An 18,959-nucleotide genomic window follows, 5' to 3' on the forward strand; every position below is an offset into this window, starting at 1 on the left:
CTTACATCAACCCCATACCTTCAAGGACCTTTCTGACAAACGTCAGGACTACATATATGGCCGTAACTTCTTGTTTCTACCCAGGCAGCGATCAGAAGAACAGAAAATAGGAACTATAACCGAGTGTTGGGATATCTAAGAATAGTTTCAGTAAAAACTGTCCACAGTACCACTCACTGCAAACACCATTGCCTCTTTCTTGAACTTTTAGAATCCCCCAGCACACAGAAAAACGAAACCGAGTAATGGTCCAGCATCACTTATGGTCTCCTTAAATCATTCCTTCTTTAAGGCAATCAGCGTTGTTTCTTTTTTGGGGCGTCCGCGTCATTATCCATCAATTCACCATGTCTCTTATACTCATTCCCCAGCCTAAGGCGTTTCTTCCGAGGCTTGGATGCAATGGGCGATTCACCTTCATTCGATACGAGACTGTCGCGCTTGCGTTTATCCGCTTTGGGGTTTTCTTTCTTCAAACGTTGTTCCTCCTTTATTTTCAGCCGTCGCTGGACTTCGGCGGAAATATCCTCTGTTTCAAGCGTTGATGCGAACTCCGCATCTTGCTCAGGTGTTGGCTGGGAGGAGGAAGAATCACGGGATCGTTTGGGTGCTCGGATTTCGTCCGCACACTCAGGACGGGCTGTGTCGTTGTCTCGAGAGATTCTGCGTCTTTTCTTGCGGGTATTGGCCTCTGTGTCGGTCGATTGTGTGGGGTTGGAGGAGCTGGGTGTAGCGTTTTCTAAGGCTGTCATGTCAATTCCGGTCTCCGTTGCTTGGTAAAGGGTGGGATAGGTTGATTTCTTTCTTCCTTCCGGGGTAGGAGTTTGGTGGGACTTACTGCTCATCTAAATAAGCGACAGTCAGTTATATGATCAATGAAAAGGAAGTTGAGCGGACTACTCACCATATGTTTCCTAGCTATCTTCAGCTGGTTCATCGCCAGTACTGTTTTGTTCACCATTGAGGAGACGGTCTGGAACCCATTGACCTTCGGGGCAATCTGCTCCTTCACCATGCTTAGCATTTCGAGATGGGAGCAGAGAACGGCTTCATGACGGGAGAAGATCTGGTTGCAAAGAAAAAGCCAGTTAGTTACAGCTCGCTAGAAAATGTCCGTCTTTTCGGTTCGCGCCTTAGGTAACAAAAGCATACCTCCGACCAAGGGACTGGCGTGTCATTTGCATTTGCATTGGAGTTGGAATTTTGATTGGCAGGAACATCATCGATGACTTCATCCTCCACCGTAGGATTCATGGCGGGCTTGAATTTGGGAGTCATGTTGAAATTGAAGATCGGCAGTTACTCCGCGCCAAGACTTCGGCTTCGCAAATGACGCGCTTCCGGGAAACTACACAGAAAGTAGGAGGAAGTACAGAAGAAAAGAGATATTTACTCGGATGTTTAGTTAGGAAATAAACTATTCAATCTGAGTATTCCAGTCCGAATGTCTATTGTCTCTATTGTCTCTATTGTTTGTTTTCTGTCTATTGTGCAGTGTTCTATTGTCCATCGTACTTGCATTCAGGTCTACATAACTATCTATGTCTTCACCAGATCTCGTTAGGAACTCCAATAATTGGTGCAATGAACTGAAGTAGCACGACAAAGACCTTGGAAAAGATGCAAAAAGAAGCGAACCGCTTCTTGTTATTATTTCAATCTCATTGTACATAATTTCAAGCTGCAACGCCATTCATCCATGCTCAAGACCTAACCATACCACCCAAAAAAAAGGCTAGCTATTCAAGAAAATTAAGTCATACAGTGGAGAACACTCTCTCCTTACCAAGCACCAGCGTCAAAGTCGAATCGGGACAGGTCTTTCTGTGAATCTTCCACATCTTTCTTCGCTTTCATGCGCATGTAGAAAATCGGACAGTCACGGGATGAGCAGATGACCTCACAGTGAAGACTGCCTTGGCATCGTTGGCACTGAGTCCACAGGCGCCCGAATCGAACCTCTAGATCAGAGACCTTGGTGAGAGTCTTTGTGTAAAGTTCACCAAGGCGAGGGCGGCAGTTCGAGCAGACTGCACCCTCCATCTCGTCCTTGCTGGAAAGAGGCTTCTTGCAGCCCATACAAGTCTGTGTTTTCTTGGCGAACTTCATCAGTCCGCCCAGGCTCGAGGCCGCTTTGGTGATAGACCGTGTGTGCTCACCAGTGAGCAACTGGCCTGCCTTCTTCTCACCCAAGATGGGTTCGAAGATACGGTTGAGTGGGTTTGTAAGCTGGTTGTCGAGGTAGTACTTAGTGTCGATGGGAATGTTGTTTTCCAGAACGAAGATGGGATCTTCTGCTCGTTCATAGCCTTTGGAATCACTAGAACCCTTGATCATGACGTAGGCCACACGATCACCGAGTGTTGGCGCGGAACCTGCGTCACGCTTGTGCATGCGCTCCGCAAGTTCGACGTGTGCCTGCTTGCCTGCGTAGTCTTCTTTGCGCTTCGACAATGCTTTTGTGATGACTAGTTTCGACATATCGATCTTATTTTGGAGCAGGTCCGAAATGGTGGCTTTGACGTAGCTAGATATTATGTTAGTTTCTTCAAAGCTGGGTTGAGGGATATCTCAACTCACTCTTGTGCACCATCAAGATCCCGGTCAATCAAAATCTTGTTCAGCACGGTTTCAATGACATTTTGAACCATGAGGCAGTTATCACGTCGGACGGTCTCAATACCCTTTGTGTCCATCTTGTCATGTTTGTTGGGGTTCGTCCAGTACAGTCCAGCGTATCGCTTCTTGTTGATCAAAAGATAAGGGAAGTATACTTTCTCGAATTCAAGTTTGATGGGCGTAATGAACTTGGAAGAAACAAAGTCTGCTGCTTCTTGGCCAAGCTTCATCGCATCTGCCAGTTCAGTGACGCCGAATTTGACCATGACGGAATCAGTGTCACCGTAGATGACTTCGGCATCATGAGAGTAACCGTTCGCGATGGTGTAGCGTGCTTCTACCTCTTGCTTTGTCTTCTCAATCATCTGACGACCGTAACTCGTCGTACTACTGGCAATGGGAAGACAAGGCAGTTTACCCACTGTGGCACCAGTCAGACCGTAGACACTGTTTGCGCTGACCTTCAAAGCGAGTTGACGACCGTTCAGCACAGCCTTCTTGAAAGAATCGGTCTCGGTAGCCAACTCCTTCTTCGCGCGCTTTCTTGCTGACAACAGCTCTTCAAGAATTTGGGACAAAAGGCCTTTGCGAACTTTGGTTGTGCAAAACATGTCTCCATTTGGAGTCACGATGTAATCGTCATCCTTCTTCAGGTTCAATTTCTCAACGCTGGTCTTGTTGAGCAAGGTGGTGTAGCAGAGGTTGTGTGCTTGAATGATTGAAGGGTATAGTGATGCGAAATCGAGGGTTGCAACGGGCACTCCATAGTATCCTCGCTTCGGCTCGATAACAGTCGCACCTTCGTAATCCTGCTCGTCCTGGGGCTTGGAATTGGGAATAACGAGTTGCTGCTCTCGGGCTTTCCGGAACAGTTGACTGATGAACTTGACTTGCTGTCCTCGAGACAAGAGGAAATTGAACGGTACACCCGTGACTCTTGCCATCTCTGTATAGTTGACAAGGCACATCAATTTGTCCATTAATCGCTGTGGCAGATATGCATCTTTCAAACAGTATACTGCAAGTCGTCGTCTTGAATCCGGGGTACCGTTGAACAGCTCAGTAATCATGGTGTGGTGAACGTCTTCCTTTTGCTCCTTCAAAAACTCGTAGGACACGGAATTAAGGGTGTAACTTCTCAACTGGTGATCTCTCTGGACCAATTGAAGAAGATCAAGTTGGATTCTGCCGTTTGTATTCGTCGCTTTCGTGTCTCGGTTGCCCATTTGTTTGCTCGAAAAATTTGCATCCTTGGCCTCGGTCTTGAAACCTTTCAATCTGGTCCAATAGGGGAACCCTGTGCATTTCAAGTGCTTGGCACGATCGAGTAGGTATGGGAAATCGAAGTTGGCAATGTTGTATCCGATAATAACGTCAGGGTCCACCTTTTCCACAAAGTCACGCCAGGCGTCAAGCATCTTCTCTTCCTTTTCAAATTCCAGGATTTGGGTATTGACGATCAAACTGCATGTATCGAGGACAAAGACGTTTCTGATGAATGGCTTCGTCTCTCCGTATCGAGTAACGACATTGGCGATTTGGATGACGGGGTCCATGTTGGGCTCCGGGAAGATACCTTTCCGTCCGGCACATTCAATATCAAAGGAGAGGACGCGAAGAGGTGCCATTTTAGCCCATTCCCCGTTCGGTGGGTGAGCTACCATGTACTGATAGTCGACACAAGCTTCGATTTGGCAGTTGGACAATCGTTGACTCTGTCCAAGAAGACGATATTTCCCAGCTATTGCCTCGACCCAAGCCATTCCAGCCAGCCCGGTATCAATCATAAAACGCAAAAGGTATTGAATATTGTCAAATGTGAGGATTCCATCTGCGCCACTCCACATACCCTTGTAGTTCATGCTTCCACTGCCAGTCTCTAACGCACTTCGCAGTCGGGCGGCCAACTTTGGCTCAGTAACCGTAATCTTAATATAATAACTCTTTTGGTTTCCTTGAAATCCGTAGATGTTCTCGCGCATTGTAAGTTGCACAGACGAGATTGCAGTGAAGCTCTGGCCTAGCTTTTGCTCTAGGAAATGTCTGTAAGGGTCGCAATCCGCTTTGGTGAAGCTGACAGGAGCGGCAATGTAGAGGTAATGTTCGAAGCCAGTGACGTGAAGGCAAACCGATTGTCCAGTCTATTAATGTGGTTAGATACGAAAACCTAGGGAATGGCAAGCACATTTACCTCGGTGACACCGAAAAGCCGAATAGCAGGCTTTCCCATCAGCATTGCTTCTTCCGCGTCAATCTGTTGGAAACAGATGTTTTCCTTGGCTTCATCGAAGTCACCAAGCGGGGGGGCGCTCCCATTGCTGGTCCTTCTCTGAGTTGTTCTCTTTCAAGTCGCCGATGTCCTGCGTCAACTTTTCAAGTACCTCCTCCTCGAATTGACTTTTCTGCGGTTGGGTCGAGCCAATATTTCGCCGAGCAATCTGCGAGGATGGTGTGAACTTCACAGACGGCTCATTATCGAGTTTCCGCTTTTTGAGGGTGCTGGCAGATTTCAAGATACCGTTGGAATTATCGGCCGCGTCGCCTAGCACCCGCTTCTGGGGAGGGATGATAGCTTCAGGCATGACGACAACTCCTACACTGAGGTTCACGGGGTCACAATCAGGCTGATGGTGGAAACGATGTGGGAAGAAAATGGGCTCGTGAACTTGAGGATGTGTTGAGCGGGCAACTCCTTGTGCAAGTCGCGCTGTCGCGCCTTCGACGTGACGTTTACGCGTGAGGGGGTCACGTGTGATAAGATAAGCTAAATTGAAACACAAATATTTGCTGTGATTTGATTGGTCAAAAGGTCGAGGTGTACCTAACAGACTGTGTAGCTCTAACTATACATACTTTTGTTTTTTTGTTCTTTTCTTAGCTTCTCATGTGAGATAGGAGAGATACAATTTTCTGTAGAATAAGAGTATACCATTAATAGCTACATCGAGTACATAGGTAACTACCTAGGTATGGCCTTTCATCATATTTCCACCCTTAGAAGGCGCCAAGTCCACGGGCTCGGAAACGGACGACTCGCCTCCCTGGCCTTGGCATCGAATGACTCGATCTGAAAGGCCAAGTGTTTGTCTCTTTCTTGAGTGTTTCTATTTACGGATTTCCCTGAATGTACAATCTCAGACTCTATTCAAGTCACCTTCGATATTCCGCCAAGAGCCGCATTCCCCACGCCCTACTAGAGGCATTCTAGTAGAACCCGATGGAAGCTTGACACAATCCCCCACTAGGCTTCTGTGCTATGTTTATATCCTTTTGATGTCAATCCCAACGTGGCATCTCTGTCCAAGGGATATCTGACACGTCTTCCTTTCTGTGTTCTTTCAGTTTTACGTCATTGCCCTTGATCAAAGAGCTCCCTCTTTTCTTTTTTCCTGCGGGGCAACAATCAGCCCAAGTTTCCAAAAGGCAGCACGGTTTATACCAACTTATGTGCCTGTTTCTCTCTTCCTTCCTCTTCTTCTATTCTTGAATTTTTCTGTGTACTTCGTCCCTCATCGCCAATGGTGTCGGCACAGCGCTAATTCAAGTCTTCATTGCGTCTGCTATTTGAATGAAAAGTATATCAATATGTCGATGTTCCGATCTGCAGCAGAAATACCATCGGACTCGGATTCCGACTCGAGTTCAGAAGCAAGCCAAATCCAGGAATCTGGGTCATCAACTCCTCGACATGCTGCAGAGAATCAATCCCGCAGCCCGGGGAAGGACAAGCCCAAGCGAGTTCCGAAAGACTCGCGTTCTTCAGATGCAGACTCTTCGATCTCCTACGGCGATAGATCAACTTTACCACAAGCTCTGGCTGGTGTAAATGCTGATCAACATGCCAATGTCATGACTGGCGCCCTCTTGGAATTTTACTGCCAGAGTCGGGCAGCAGACATTCTTAATGCTCAACATAGCTCAAATAAACCGTTCAGTCGACACAGCCCCGAGGCTCAGTATCTTGGCAAGAAACTATACAAATTCAAATCTCAGTTCCTGTCGTCTCACGGTATCTTGGCCGACGGCATTGACAGAGAGGAAATGGGGCAGAGTAGGCAGAGTTACCGGGATAACCTCGACTTACTTAGTCTAACTGCCCTCGAGGAGATGAATTTCCATGAACCCGGTGCTCGATCTCCCACAATTGGCTCCGGCGAGGACCTCGCTTTAATCGCAAAACCTTCGATAAAGACATCCAGCGTTGAAGATGTGGAGAATCCCACTCTGTTCCGCCGGAACACCGAACCAATTTCATCGTTTAGGAAACAGCTCCCTCCTACTAATAAGGTGGATTTCCTTTCAACCGTTCCCCGTGGGCCAATAACCTTTCCCAACCCACCGATGCCCCTGTTTGGCAGTTCACCCGGAGGGTTTCCTCTTTTCAGATCTCCAACAGCCCCGCCATACAATCAGCTGTCAAGGTATTCCGTGGAATTCCAGGAACTCAAGGTCTTGGGCCGTGGGTCCTTCGGCGAAGTGTACCACGTCACGAACCACATCGACGGACAAGACTACGCCGTCAAGAAGATTCCACTCAGCCAAAGGCGACTTGAGCAGCTGCAATCTGGAGGTAAAAATCAGCTCGAGGTTATCATGAAGGAAATTCGAACACTTGCCCGCCTTGAGCATACAAATATTGTTCGCTACTATGGTGCATGGGTCGAGCAGGCCCACCACTCGCACCCGCCTCCAGCTGAATACCACCCTTCTAGCGCAGCAAATGACCAGTCGCAAAACAATTTGCCTTCTCCAGATAGCCCAAACGAGTCGAGTATGGGGATTGTCTTTGGGCATTCTGAAAATTCAAATCCCGAGTCCCAGTCAAGCTCTCTGCCTGAAGATCATAGCTTCAACGAGAGCGTTCATCGCTGGGATAGCCATGGGACTACCTCATCTCAGCAGTCAAAGAAAAGCTCACGAAGGGGATTGGATGAGGAAGATGATGACGTTGAATCCATTCCCCGTACCTTCGATGGGAACACTTCTGTTGGTCAAACATCCACTTTCGGAGACACCGATGACATATTCACTGATGGTCTGAGCCAAGATCAGTCTAAGCTTCAAGTTCAACCCCGTAACCGCCCTGGTCAGCAACCCCCTGCGGTCATTCTTCACATCCAAATGTCACTCCACCCTATTTCGCTCGGCTCGTATCTGAACCCTCAAGCTACTCCGAAGTATGATCAATGTTCACTTGCTAGGCGTCATTGCTTCCACCTACTGCCCTCACTGAAGCTCGTGATGGACATTGCTTCGGGTGTTGAGTATCTCCACTCGAAGGGAATTGTTCATCGTGACCTGAAGCCTGCAAACATCTTCCTTTGTGCACCAGAGAGCAGCACAGCAGACATATGCGACACGTGCAGCTCCGGCGAAGCTTCTCCCACCCAGTTCTGTCGTCCTCGTATTGGGGACTTTGGCCTCGTGGCAGACATCTCCCACATCAACGAGCCCGCACAGGGCACTATGACACCATACCGAGAGGGACCAAATATACAGCGGGTAGTTGGAACGGAGTTCTATCGTCCTCCGGCCAACCCATCTACGTCTCAAACTGACCCACGCTCACCAGTGGATTACTTTGACGAATATAAGATCGACGAAAAGCTCGATGTTTACGCGCTTGGCGTCATTCTCTTCGAGACGGTTTATCGTTTGAACACAAAGATGGAGAGACAATTCGTCTTGAGCGATCTGACTCGCGGGTCAGGCCAGGATCCGTCCGAGCGTACCATTTTCCCTGCGGATTTCGCCACCAAGGTTGATTATGGCTCGATCGTGCTGGACAATGGAATCTCAGTCGCAGATTCTCTCATGACATGCATAAAAAAAATGTTGGAACCCAAATCGGAGCAGCGATGGAGCTGCCAGAATGTCAAGGAGCATTTGCGAGCAATGAAAAAAGCCGTTCGCCGATTCGAGGAAACACAGGAAGCGCAAGACTGAATATCTAAAACAACAACAGGGGCCAATGAGCTTGGACTCTATTACATACCATATACCCAGATAATAACGATACAAATGCATAACTCCCCTCTATGAAGCACAGCATGAAGATCAGCATTCGGGCCTCGGCCAAGTAGCTCTCCCCACATTCTTCACAGGCGACCGAGCTTGGTCTTCCCCGCATTAAACCATCTTGTGCTTGCAACTTATCAAACAGTCAAATACAACCCATGTTACCTAGTTTACCTATCCTATTTATTTTCCCATAGCACTAAATACAACTTCATAATGGCCGATACTCTCCGCCCCGCAACAGCTCCATACAGCGAGCCCCTTCTCCCACAATTAGACATCCGCAACCCGTACTACACAGACCTACACCACAACCTGCGCGCCACCGTGCGTGAATACATGGACACATATATCTCCCCCTACGCCGCAGAGTGGGAAGAAGCAGGTCAAGTCCCCGAAGCCGTACGTCGACGCCATAGCAAGCTGGGCTACAGCATCGTCCATCCTCTTACGAACGAGGAGGACTCAGCCGGCCTCACTCTTCCTGGAAATGTGCCGCGTGAGGAGTGGGATACGTGGTGCTCGCTGATTGTAACTGACGAACTAACACGCGTTGGATATGTCGGTGTGATTTGGGGGCTTGGTGGCGGTAATGCGATTGGATGTCCACCTATTGCGCGTTTTGGGAATGATGAGCAGAGGAAGAGGTGGCTTCCTGGTGTTGCGAGGGGGGATATTAGGTTTTGTTTGGGGATTACCGAGCCGGATGGTATGTGAATGTTTACTTTATAATGGAAGTATCTCTTCCTAAAAACATGAGTTGCTAACTTTGTTTACTTCTCAGCTGGTTCGGATGTTGCCAATATCAACACTACGGCTCAGCGGGATGTGAAGCACTATATTGTGAATGGGGCAAAGAAATGGATTACCAATGGTATCTGGGCTGACTATTGCACTGCTGCTGTTAGGACTGGTGGTCCTGGCAGGTCTGGTATCAGCTTGCTTGTTATCCCCTTGGCTACTGCAGGTGTGACTCGAAGGCGTATGCATAACTCGGGTGTGAATGCCAGTGGTGCGTTCTTCTTTCTGATATAGCCCTGTGAAGTCATTGTCGATTAACATAACTATAGGTTCAACGTTCATCGAGTTTGAAGATGTGCGTGTCCCTGTCGAAAATCTCATCGGTCAAGAGAACAAGGGATTCCCGCTTATCATGTCGAGTGAGTCGTCTTGGACCAAGGGTTTGAATCGTATGCTAATCTTTTATTCAGACTTCAACCCAGAACGCCTTTCCCTTGCCTGTGCATCCTTGCGACTCGCCCGAGTCTGTGCTGAAGATGCCTACACCTACGCCATCCAGCGGGAGACATTTGGTTCTCTGCTGATTGAAAAGCAGGCAATCCAGTCCAAGATCTTCAAATTCGGCCTTATGATCGAGCCAGCCTATGCATTCATGGAACAGCTTGTAAATATCCTCGAGCTTACCAAAGACCGTCCTTCCAACGACGTCAACATTGGTGGCATGACTGCCTTGCTTAAGGTCATGTCGACCAGGGCTCTGGAGAAGAGTGTTCGAGAAGCACAGCAGATTATGGGAGGTGCGGGCTACAATAAGGCTGGCAAAGGCGCTAGAATTGAGCAAATTAGTCGCGATGCTCGGGTTCATGTAGTTGGCGGCGGAAGTGAGGAGATTATGGCGGGATTGGCGTTGAGGGAGGAGACAAAGGCGATTCGTACTCGGCGGAAGGCGCTTGAGAAGAGACAGTCTAAAGTATGAAGGGATAACTACCGAGTTCCTCATAGGGAGATACATAGTGTGTCAAAAGTCTCCCAACACTATATTTCCGGACATATGTATACTACCCTATGTGTTGAAATCCATACCAGGTTGCCTTTTTATAACGACTAAGTCTGAACGGCCGCTATGCTGAATTGCAACAAGGATATGAGGACCTGTAAAAAAGGACGCCGAAAATGATGACGGCCAATTAGTTGCTTATGGCGATGCCGAAACCCTTCAAATGAAATTGGACTTGTTAACTCAGAGTGCAAGGGCGGGTATGCTGCTTTCTTAATCTTGATTGATGATAGTGTTGCAGCCTGGGCTGTTGATGAGGATGGAAAGGGAGATCTTTCTGGTATTATCATCAGCGATTTGCTTCCCCACGCAACGGTCAATAATGTTTTACAGAAAGTATCTAGAACTACACTGACCTGTTCACCGCAGGTGGAAGTGGAAAGTTTCATGTTTCGCCCGACAGGACCTGGTATTCCCTTCTACTTCATAGATAAGACCACCGAATGCACCACAGCGGCAACTCCAAACAAACATAAACATATCTTTCTATGCAATTCCAGACACCAGAGCAACCGTGCCACCCCGACCATCTGCACCGCCTCCTGTGCTCGCAGCGGTCCCCCGTTAACCGCAAAGATCTCACCCACCCGCCTGCCCCGCTGTTGCTCTCTCGGCATAAAGACCAGCGTTTCGCAGGTGGGCGGCAGAAGACTCGCCTGGACCAGGATTAACATTATGTAAGAGGGAAAGAGTAGAAACAGATGGGCAAAAAGCATCAACCCAGCTATCAGGATGTCAGATCCCACAATGTACGACAGTCCGACTATCGTGACTTCCTCTTCTGGCGCGGTCAGGCCGCTGTCGAATAGAGCCGGCACATGCATCATCACCGTTTCGGCTATGGCATTAATAGTAAGTGATAAGTATAGGTTTTATTAGGATAGCGATCCTATCAAAGATGATATATATATAAAAATGATTGTTAGTAGAGAGAGCTCAATAAAGAGCTAGTATCTCCTAATCTTTATAGTTAGATTGTGTCTTTAAGCGAAGAATACTCTTCTCGGGTGACATAAAGAAGAATATGGCAGATAGGTTCACGAAAGCACTCGGTAAAGATCAGTTCAAGTCGTTTATTCGACTACTTGGCATGATCTAAAACGAACATGAAAATGGAGTTTTTACAATGTAAGTCAAAATGGATTCTCGCTTATTTGTTTTATGGGCTAAATGAGATTTGTGAGGGGGGATATTGGATAGGACAGATCAACATGTAGTAGATAGCTTCTCTTCTCTCCTTCTTCTCTTCTCTCTCCCTCTCTCTGTCCACTCCGCTCGATACAAATCCATATGCATTGTTTCTTCTAACAATTCATCGTAGCATACCTCCATCAGTATATAACTCCCAGAAACTCCCAGAAATAAATAAAACAAATCTGAAGGCGTCCGGCAACGCCAAAAGCGGATGGTATTAGACCACAAAACAAGACTCTATCGATAGTTGATACACAACTAGACCGTTTGGACCTGGCACAACCAGAACACCGTCTGGTCCTGGCAGAGGTGGCCCGATTGCCATTTCTAGCCTGACCCTACAGTATATTATTAGTATCAAATCATCAATGCGTAAAGGGGATAATGCGGTCAATGGGGGTACTTACAGTGTTTGCCGGAACGGGACGAGTGAAGTTCGCGTTGAAATCCTTCCCCTTGTACTGGGCTTGGCGTTATTGGATTGCCAGTGCCATTGTTTAATGCCACGTTCCTGGCATGGTGTGGGCCGATTTCCCCAGGTCTCACTGGGAGGGCGGCGCCGGCTGCAGCCGGCGCTCTGCCATGATAGGCAAATTGTGTAAGCAAAAAAAGAGGAAGAATAGGACAAGACGAGGTAGTCTTATCCTCGACGTGTAGTGTGTAGTGTGTTGGAACATGAGGAACAAAGAGGAAAGGAATAAGAAGAAGAGGGGGGGCGCAATGTAGCTGTATATTTATAAGATGGTAACTGCTGATGATGAATTATGATGATTGAGGAATGATGAAGAGGAAAAGAAGAAGAAGAGTGAGAGGGGATTAAATAGGGTCGGTGATACCGATCCTAATGGAATAATAGAAACCACTTACTTTGATCGTAAGTACTAGATAAATCAGATAAAGAATCGGACTATGGGAATCTGAAATCAATTAACTCTTTACTTAGTTCACTTTCTACTTAGTTCATTTTCTAGTCAGTGTCATGTCATATACTATACATATCGGAATCTAGTCTTATCTAAGAGTAATGCTCAAATATAATGGTCTTTTAGCCTATTATATAACTCACTAGTTTAGGGCAGGTTATAACACCCAGTTCACTTTCTACTCAGTTCACTTTCTACTTAGTGTTATATTATACACTTATATATATCGGAACTTAGTCTATCTAAGCGTAATACTCAGATATAATAGTCTTTTGGCTAAGTATATAACTCACCAGTCTAGGGCAGGTTATAACACTCAGTTCACTTTCTACTCACTTTACTTTCTACTTAACTAGTTCATTTTCTACTTAGTGTTATATCATATACTATATATATCGAGAATTCGATTCATATATAGTACCAGAAAGTGTTTAGAACAAGGTCAAGTTAGAATGTTAGAAGTTGATAATAGAGTAATTATTCCTGAATTAACTCGCACTAGAAATGTTATATCAGCTGCTGATGTTATACATTCTTATGCTTGCCCTTATAGTGTCCGATGAAGTATATATGCTTTTTATGATGCACGCAGGAGACGAGACCACTTGACATGTTGGTGCCCATGTGGGATGTGGCTTAAGCATGTCTCAGAGCAGGGTCCAGATGAGGATCCGATCAGATCCGAACATCCCCTATCCCACCAACGAGGGTCTCATCGTGGAACTACTTATTCTAAGCCAGACTGGTCATTAAATCTACTGTTGACAAGACTGTTGAAAAAGAGCGTCCACCTTGAAAATGCTAAGGAATCAAAAAAAGAAAACTGCCATATTCCAGGATTCATGCAATGAATAGTGATATAAGGATATAAGGATAGGATCAAGGTCCACGGGTATTTCAAGAAACCCCAAATAAGCCCAAGCCACAAGCAGACATTCTGTCAGCCCTATTAGACAGTATAAGGCTTTGCATTGATACCAAAGATCAAATGAGGCCTCTCAGCTGCAATCTTAAGAACAGTCTGTGCGAAGACCGAATTCGCCCAAGAGAACCAAGGACGGGTGTAGTCCTTGATGTTGGTAACATTGATAGATTCATGGACAAGCCCAAGCAAGCTAGAGTTACGAACAAGGTTGAGGTTTCCAATGATCTCAGCATCGTCGTCGGATGTCATAGCTTGAACAAGTAGAGACATGGGCCAGGCGTTCTCAAGACCGATATGTGGACCACCGATACCGTGGAACTGAGGACCCACCAGGTAGTACGGGTTGGAGGCCTTGTCGGTGATCATTTTGCGTGTATTTTGGTATACGGGGTCTGATTTGTCCACAAAGCCAAGGTAGGGCAATGAAAGCAGCGATGGGATGTTGGCATCGTCCATCAGAATACGTGACCCATACCCATCAACTTCGAAGGCGTAGACATCTCCATATTTGGAATGTTGGACAATGCCGTGATCCCGAACTGCCTTGGCTAGCTTGGTACCACGTTCCTGCAGGTCTGCAACAAGAGCTGCAGGCCCACCGGCGGTCTTGATGACTTTCGCTGTCTTTTGGAGCTGTACGGACATCATAGCGTTGGGTGGGATGAAGAAGCCTAGGATTGTAGCATCATCACTAGGCCGAAACGCGCTACGAATTAGGCCGGTCTCGCTATTTAGCGGGTTGCCCACACCAGCTAGGTTGAGGGTCTCAGTGCCAATGGTAGTCTCTCGCTGGAACGTGTATTGATTTCGGACGAACTGGCCCTGAGTATTGAAGGTGGACTTAGACTCCGCGTCAATGGTGCTCAGCACAGTTTGCAACGCTTTATACCACCGATCGGTCAGGAACTCAGTCGAACCAGTGTTCTCATGGAACTCATTGCCTAGCTGTAGGAAATGGGCCAGAGAGTCAAGTTCATACTTGCATTCGAATACGAAAGACTCGTCATAGGCAGGGTGCACAGTATCCTTTTGGGTGCTAGTTTCCGGTTTGATACCGCTGAGAGCCGGTGGCTGGAAAGCATTGCAATAGGGCGACTGAATGACGAACTCGGACTGGGTGTTAATAGCACCCAGGATCAGCGAGTAGAGACTCTTGTCCTTGGCAGCCAGTTTCTGATAATTTGTGAGCTGATTTGTTGAGTCACGCAGCCACTCGGCGTTGATATCGCCTGTCACAACGAAGGTCTGCACGCCGGTCCATTGCGCGCCGTCCCGCCTAGCATTGGTGCCGGATGATGTCGATCCATTCGTATGCCACCGAATTGTAGTGTCTAGAGTGTTCGGAAATGCATTTCGGAATAGCTGAGCCATATCTTTGTCGACTAGACGCGAGGTGATATCTTCAATTACCTTCTCCACGGCGGGCGATGAGAATGTCCGACATGGTTCTGCGGGGCGCTGAAAGGGAAGATTCAAGGGACCACCACTATAGGGAGCACTGTGACATTAAATCCTCATTTAGCAGATATTCGGTACATCTCTATGGAATTGTAGACACTCACTGCGGTGTTGATGCATAGGAGGTGTAGTCTGGGCAGGCGCGTCGCAAGATGGCTGGGTCGTCTCTATCTGGGAGGGCGCCGGCCTGAAGGCCCAGCAGAGCGACTGCAAGTACAGCAGGAAGAGTCATGACGGGGATGTCAGGTAGGAAGACGGCGAGGAACAGACTTGCACTGCTACAGAGAAGAAGGCCGGGGTAAATAAGAGGGGATGTATGTCGATCCCAACCGGACAGGGATACATTCCACGGCACGCATATGATATCTCCGTGACTTTTCACCAGTACATTATGAGCTACACATCCGTATATATTAACCTTAAGGTGGTTTCCTCGGGGGAAATATAAAGTATACGGTGAAATTGAGGTGACATCGGCCCAGGCACGATGACACTCTTCCCCGCAAAAAGTGCGGAGAAGATCGACATCACGGAATTTCCTTTTTGGGATGATATACTTGACATACTTGTATGTTCTGATAACTAACTATTAGATATCTATGGTTTTAGAAAGTCTTTGGACACCTCAATAATACTATATCACTTCTTCCCAAAGAAAGACATGATATTACCCTGCCCTGCAGCTTTGCCAGCCTTCGCCTTAGGAACATTAACTGCGGGCTTCTTCTTAGGCACCGGCTCATCCTCGGAGAAAGATTCCCACGTCGCCTCTTCTCGGGTAACTGTAAGAAATTAGTATACCTCGTTAAACGAAGGGAGCTCAGCAGGATGCACAGACCTAAGTATCCTTCTTCGTCCTTGACAGTCTTCTTCTTCATGACTTGCCGCTTGCCTCGCCGCCGCCCACCTTGCACAGTCACTTCCTCTTTAAGTTCAGCTGGCTGGGGTGGTGGCGGTTGCTCAACAGGCGTGGGCTCCCGTGGCTCCTCGTCGACATCGGGCATTTCTTCGTCTGAAGCTATGTCAGTTGGTTCTTTTCAGGTTGGTGTTTGAAGGCCAGGGCATACCGTCAGCCTCGTCATCATCATCGTCCATCATCTTCTTGAGCCGTTCCTCGCGTTCTTTCCTGTTTTCGCGGTTTTCTGCTGCTGCTTTGGCGGTGCTATCCGGGAACAATTCTTCTGCCTCTTCTTCAGATGCATCATCAAGCACGACTAAGACACGTTAGCTAAGTATGAAATTTCCGCTGGAGTTAACTAACCATCTTCTGCACTCGGTGCGGCCTATAGTCAAGGTTAGTGAAACAAGACCAATAATAAATGCTGCAAGGGTAATTGCACGAACCGGTTCTGCTGGAGCTGATGCCTTTGTCTTCGGCTTCGCCTTGGCGAAAGAGCTGAAAAGATTGCCTTTTTGCTTGGGTGCCGTTACTCTACTTGAAGGCTTCGAGGATGCCTGGGAGTTGGCAGCAGAGGATGGCTCAGACTTCGGTTCATCGGGCTTGGTGGCTTCCATCTTCACTGAGGATGTTTCATTTTGCAACGGCCGTTTAGCGGGCACCGTCGACTCAGTCGAAGGCTTCGATGGCTTGGCAACGGGCGGTTTCACAGCTGGAGCTGCAGGTGGGGGTGGGCGCACGCCAGTCCTCCGCTGAGAGATATAAACATTAAATCAAGATAGACCTGCGGAAGTAATGAATAACCTACCTTGACGTTCCGGTTTTGTATCATACCCCATTGGTTCCCACACTCCAATGGGTCCTCCCGCCCATGTGTGCTCGCAATCTCCCGATTGGCATCGACCAACACATTCAAATCAGGTAGAGCTCTAGGCTGGAGGCTGTAGACATGGATTGTAGATATCGACTGGAAGGTTGATTTCGCATCTGCTCGACTCATTCAGTAAGGTCCATCACCGAGATCCACGAATCTGCGTACCTTCCAGGTCTTCCTCGCGTGCTAACACGATGGAGATAGCGCGAATCGAGTCCGAGGCTGCATCTTCGTTCGGCATTGAGCTGGGCAAGTAGGGGCTACTCTGCATCATCTCATCTTCATCGTCCGCATGGCCGTTCGTAGGGGCCGGTTCGGGCGCTTTCTGGATGCCGGAGATGACGTAGGTTGCGTGAACGGTTTGTGGCTTCTTTGCGTTCTCATTTCGGTGGAATTCGAAGAGAATCCTATCCAATGGAGTGTCTGTGTCAATTCCACATCCGATTTCTGCTGCTGCGAGTGCAAAACATACTGTTTGGCCCGGTTGGCGTGCACTTTGAGCGCGCGGCTCAATAAGCGGTATGTGACCTAAATCTGGTAAGCTCTTGCTGGTCTGGAGGGCATGAGAAAATCATACAGGGCGCTGCTCATTGAGAACATTCTCAGCCAAATACAACTTCGAGTCCATGGTTGCTGTTGAAGTGCAAGTTACTCCGACGCGTGCTCAACCACTTAACGCGTATCAGTCAGCGGGTCTTGGCATTTGCGGTCTCTTGCTCAGGCCTCAGGCGGCTCTCCACTCACATTCTCCTCTTTCGTTAGCTATCGCCGGACGAGTCCGGTTGGATTTTCTACAGAAAAGAGCTCTCGAGCTCAGGGATTAGGTATTGATTAAATGGCTCAGTCGTTCGAGCTCGCCGACTCCACCGATTGGTTGGAAACGCCACTTTCACTACTCGCGCCGTTCGAATCCTCATTACGATGTCAAGTCTGCAAAGACTTCTTCGATAACCCCGTTATTACTTCCTGCAGCCATACATTCTGCTCGCTGTGTATTCGCCGTTGCCTGAGCACAGAAGGCAAGTGCCCGGCGTGTCGAAGCTCTGACCAAGAGCTCAAACTACGCCGCAATTGGGCAGTGCAGGAACTCGTCGACGCGTTTAGATTGGCACGACCAGGTGTACTCGATCTTGCGAGGAGGGAAAATGCGCGCGTTCCCAGTGGAGAAGACAGCATAGAGAAGCCGGCCCGTAAGAGGCGCAAGGTCAATCAGGTAGAAGAGGAGCCACAGGTCCCAGAAACAAGTTCGCAAGGCCGACGGACTCGCTCTCAAAGATCTACAAATAGCTCGACAGACGACCGAACTGTTCCTCAGACTATACCCGAAGTCATTGAGGATAGTCAGGACGATGAAGAATACATGCCTGGTATGACACTTTTCTCACGCGGATACCAGACCCGTCTAATCGCCTCACAGAAGATGGGTTAGTCTCTTGCCCAATATGCTTTCGCAAGATGAAGGAAGAGGCAGTGTTTCCCCACCTGAACGTACACCAGCAGGAAGAAGAAGCACCTAAGAAACCCCCTACAAATCCAGCATCTTTCGGGTATGTTAATTCTATTTCATGGGTCTTGAACACGGTGCTAACTGGACGATAATTACAGGTCATTGAAAGCCATATCCCAAAGAGGCCTCACCCTCTCCACCAAACAGCCCGAGCGGCTTCCGGCTATAAACTACTCTATATTAAAGGATAATGCATTGCGGAAGAAGCTCCGGGATCTCGGAATCCCGGACTGGGGGCAAAAGCAGCTGTTGCAGAGACGTCACACGGAGTGGATGAACTTATGGAATGCAAATTGTGATTCCAAAAATCCCAAGTCTAAGCGGATATTGCTCCAGGAACTGGACATTTGGGAACGCACACAGGGTGGGCATGCGGCAGCGCCGTCACCATTCACCACTTCCAATAATGTGATGCGCAAAGACTTCGATGCCAATGAGTGGTCAAACAACCACGATGATGATTTCAAGCGTTTGATCGCGAATGCGCGTAAAAAGAGCGAGGTCCAAGCACGATCGAATATTCCTGGAGAACCTTCGTCTTCGTCTGGGCAGAAGGAACCACAACCCCAGCAGAGTGGCGGATTACTGGTGAATGCTGCGGGCGTTGAGTTCAGCCCAGATACCGATGCCAATCATGTCATTGATCTATCGGGGTGATTTCAGAACAAGCCATATTAAACTCGAATTGGGAAGCACCCAGAAGAGCAAATTGTTCTTTCACATATGACAAATACCTCTCCCATAA

At 47.9% G+C, this 18,959-nt stretch overlaps 7 protein-coding genes across 7 annotated transcripts; 3 read left to right on the top strand and 4 right to left on the bottom strand.

Annotated features, from left to right (window-relative positions):
• Positions 1-296: 296 nt before the first annotated feature.
• On the bottom strand, positions 297-1,278 carry N7516_000430 (uncharacterized protein; the record flags this gene model as incomplete). Its single annotated transcript, XM_057213152.1, has 3 exons — positions 297-845; positions 905-1,066; positions 1,153-1,278. 3 exons carry the CDS (start codon positions 1,276-1,278, stop codon positions 297-299), a joined length of 837 nt encoding a protein of 278 aa, XP_057075035.1.
• Positions 1,279-1,782: 504 nt separating this feature from the next.
• Positions 1,783-5,201, bottom strand: N7516_000431 (DNA-directed DNA polymerase delta POL3; the record flags this gene model as incomplete). The annotated part of the gene is made up of 4 exons (XM_057213153.1): positions 1,783-2,527; positions 2,581-4,760; positions 4,811-4,948; positions 5,001-5,201. The coding sequence occupies 4 exons, from the start codon at positions 5,199-5,201 to the stop codon at positions 1,783-1,785; spliced, it is 3,264 nt and encodes a 1,087-aa protein (XP_057075036.1).
• Positions 5,202-6,204: 1,003 nt separating this feature from the next.
• N7516_000432 (putative protein kinase) lies at positions 6,205-8,565 on the top strand (the record flags this gene model as incomplete). Its single annotated transcript, XM_057213154.1, has 1 exon — positions 6,205-8,565. One exon carries the CDS (start codon positions 6,205-6,207, stop codon positions 8,563-8,565), a length of 2,361 nt encoding a protein of 786 aa, XP_057075037.1.
• Positions 8,566-8,853: 288 nt separating this feature from the next.
• N7516_000433 (acyl-CoA dehydrogenase family protein) lies at positions 8,854-10,354 on the top strand (the record flags this gene model as incomplete). Its single annotated transcript, XM_057213155.1, has 4 exons — positions 8,854-9,346; positions 9,422-9,649; positions 9,708-9,797; positions 9,849-10,354. The coding sequence occupies 4 exons, from the start codon at positions 8,854-8,856 to the stop codon at positions 10,352-10,354; spliced, it is 1,317 nt and encodes a 438-aa protein (XP_057075038.1).
• Positions 10,355-13,501: 3,147 nt separating this feature from the next.
• On the bottom strand, positions 13,502-15,167 carry N7516_000434 (glycoside hydrolase family 125 protein; the record flags this gene model as incomplete). Its single annotated transcript, XM_057213156.1, has 2 exons — positions 13,502-14,975; positions 15,040-15,167. 2 exons carry the CDS (start codon positions 15,165-15,167, stop codon positions 13,502-13,504), a joined length of 1,602 nt encoding a protein of 533 aa, XP_057075039.1.
• Positions 15,168-15,574: 407 nt separating this feature from the next.
• On the bottom strand, positions 15,575-17,335 carry N7516_000435 (uncharacterized protein; the record flags this gene model as incomplete). Its single annotated transcript, XM_057213157.1, has 9 exons — positions 15,575-15,717; positions 15,774-15,947; positions 16,003-16,149; positions 16,197-16,218; positions 16,280-16,585; positions 16,642-16,820; positions 16,873-17,114; positions 17,180-17,235; positions 17,285-17,335. 9 exons carry the CDS (start codon positions 17,333-17,335, stop codon positions 15,575-15,577), a joined length of 1,320 nt encoding a protein of 439 aa, XP_057075040.1.
• Positions 17,336-17,542: 207 nt separating this feature from the next.
• rad18 (E3 ubiquitin-protein ligase RAD18) lies at positions 17,543-18,871 on the top strand (the record flags this gene model as incomplete). Its single annotated transcript, XM_057213158.1, has 3 exons — positions 17,543-18,074; positions 18,125-18,254; positions 18,313-18,871. The coding sequence occupies 3 exons, from the start codon at positions 17,543-17,545 to the stop codon at positions 18,869-18,871; spliced, it is 1,221 nt and encodes a 406-aa protein (XP_057075041.1).
• Between the last annotated feature and the right edge of the window lie 88 nt (positions 18,872-18,959).

The sequence above is a fragment of the Penicillium verrucosum genome (genome assembly GCF_028828655.1).
Source record: "Penicillium verrucosum strain IBT 35672 chromosome Unknown utg000001l_segment0_segment0, whole genome shotgun sequence".
In the NCBI taxonomy this organism is placed as follows: Eukaryota; Fungi; Ascomycota; class Eurotiomycetes; order Eurotiales; family Aspergillaceae; genus Penicillium; species Penicillium verrucosum.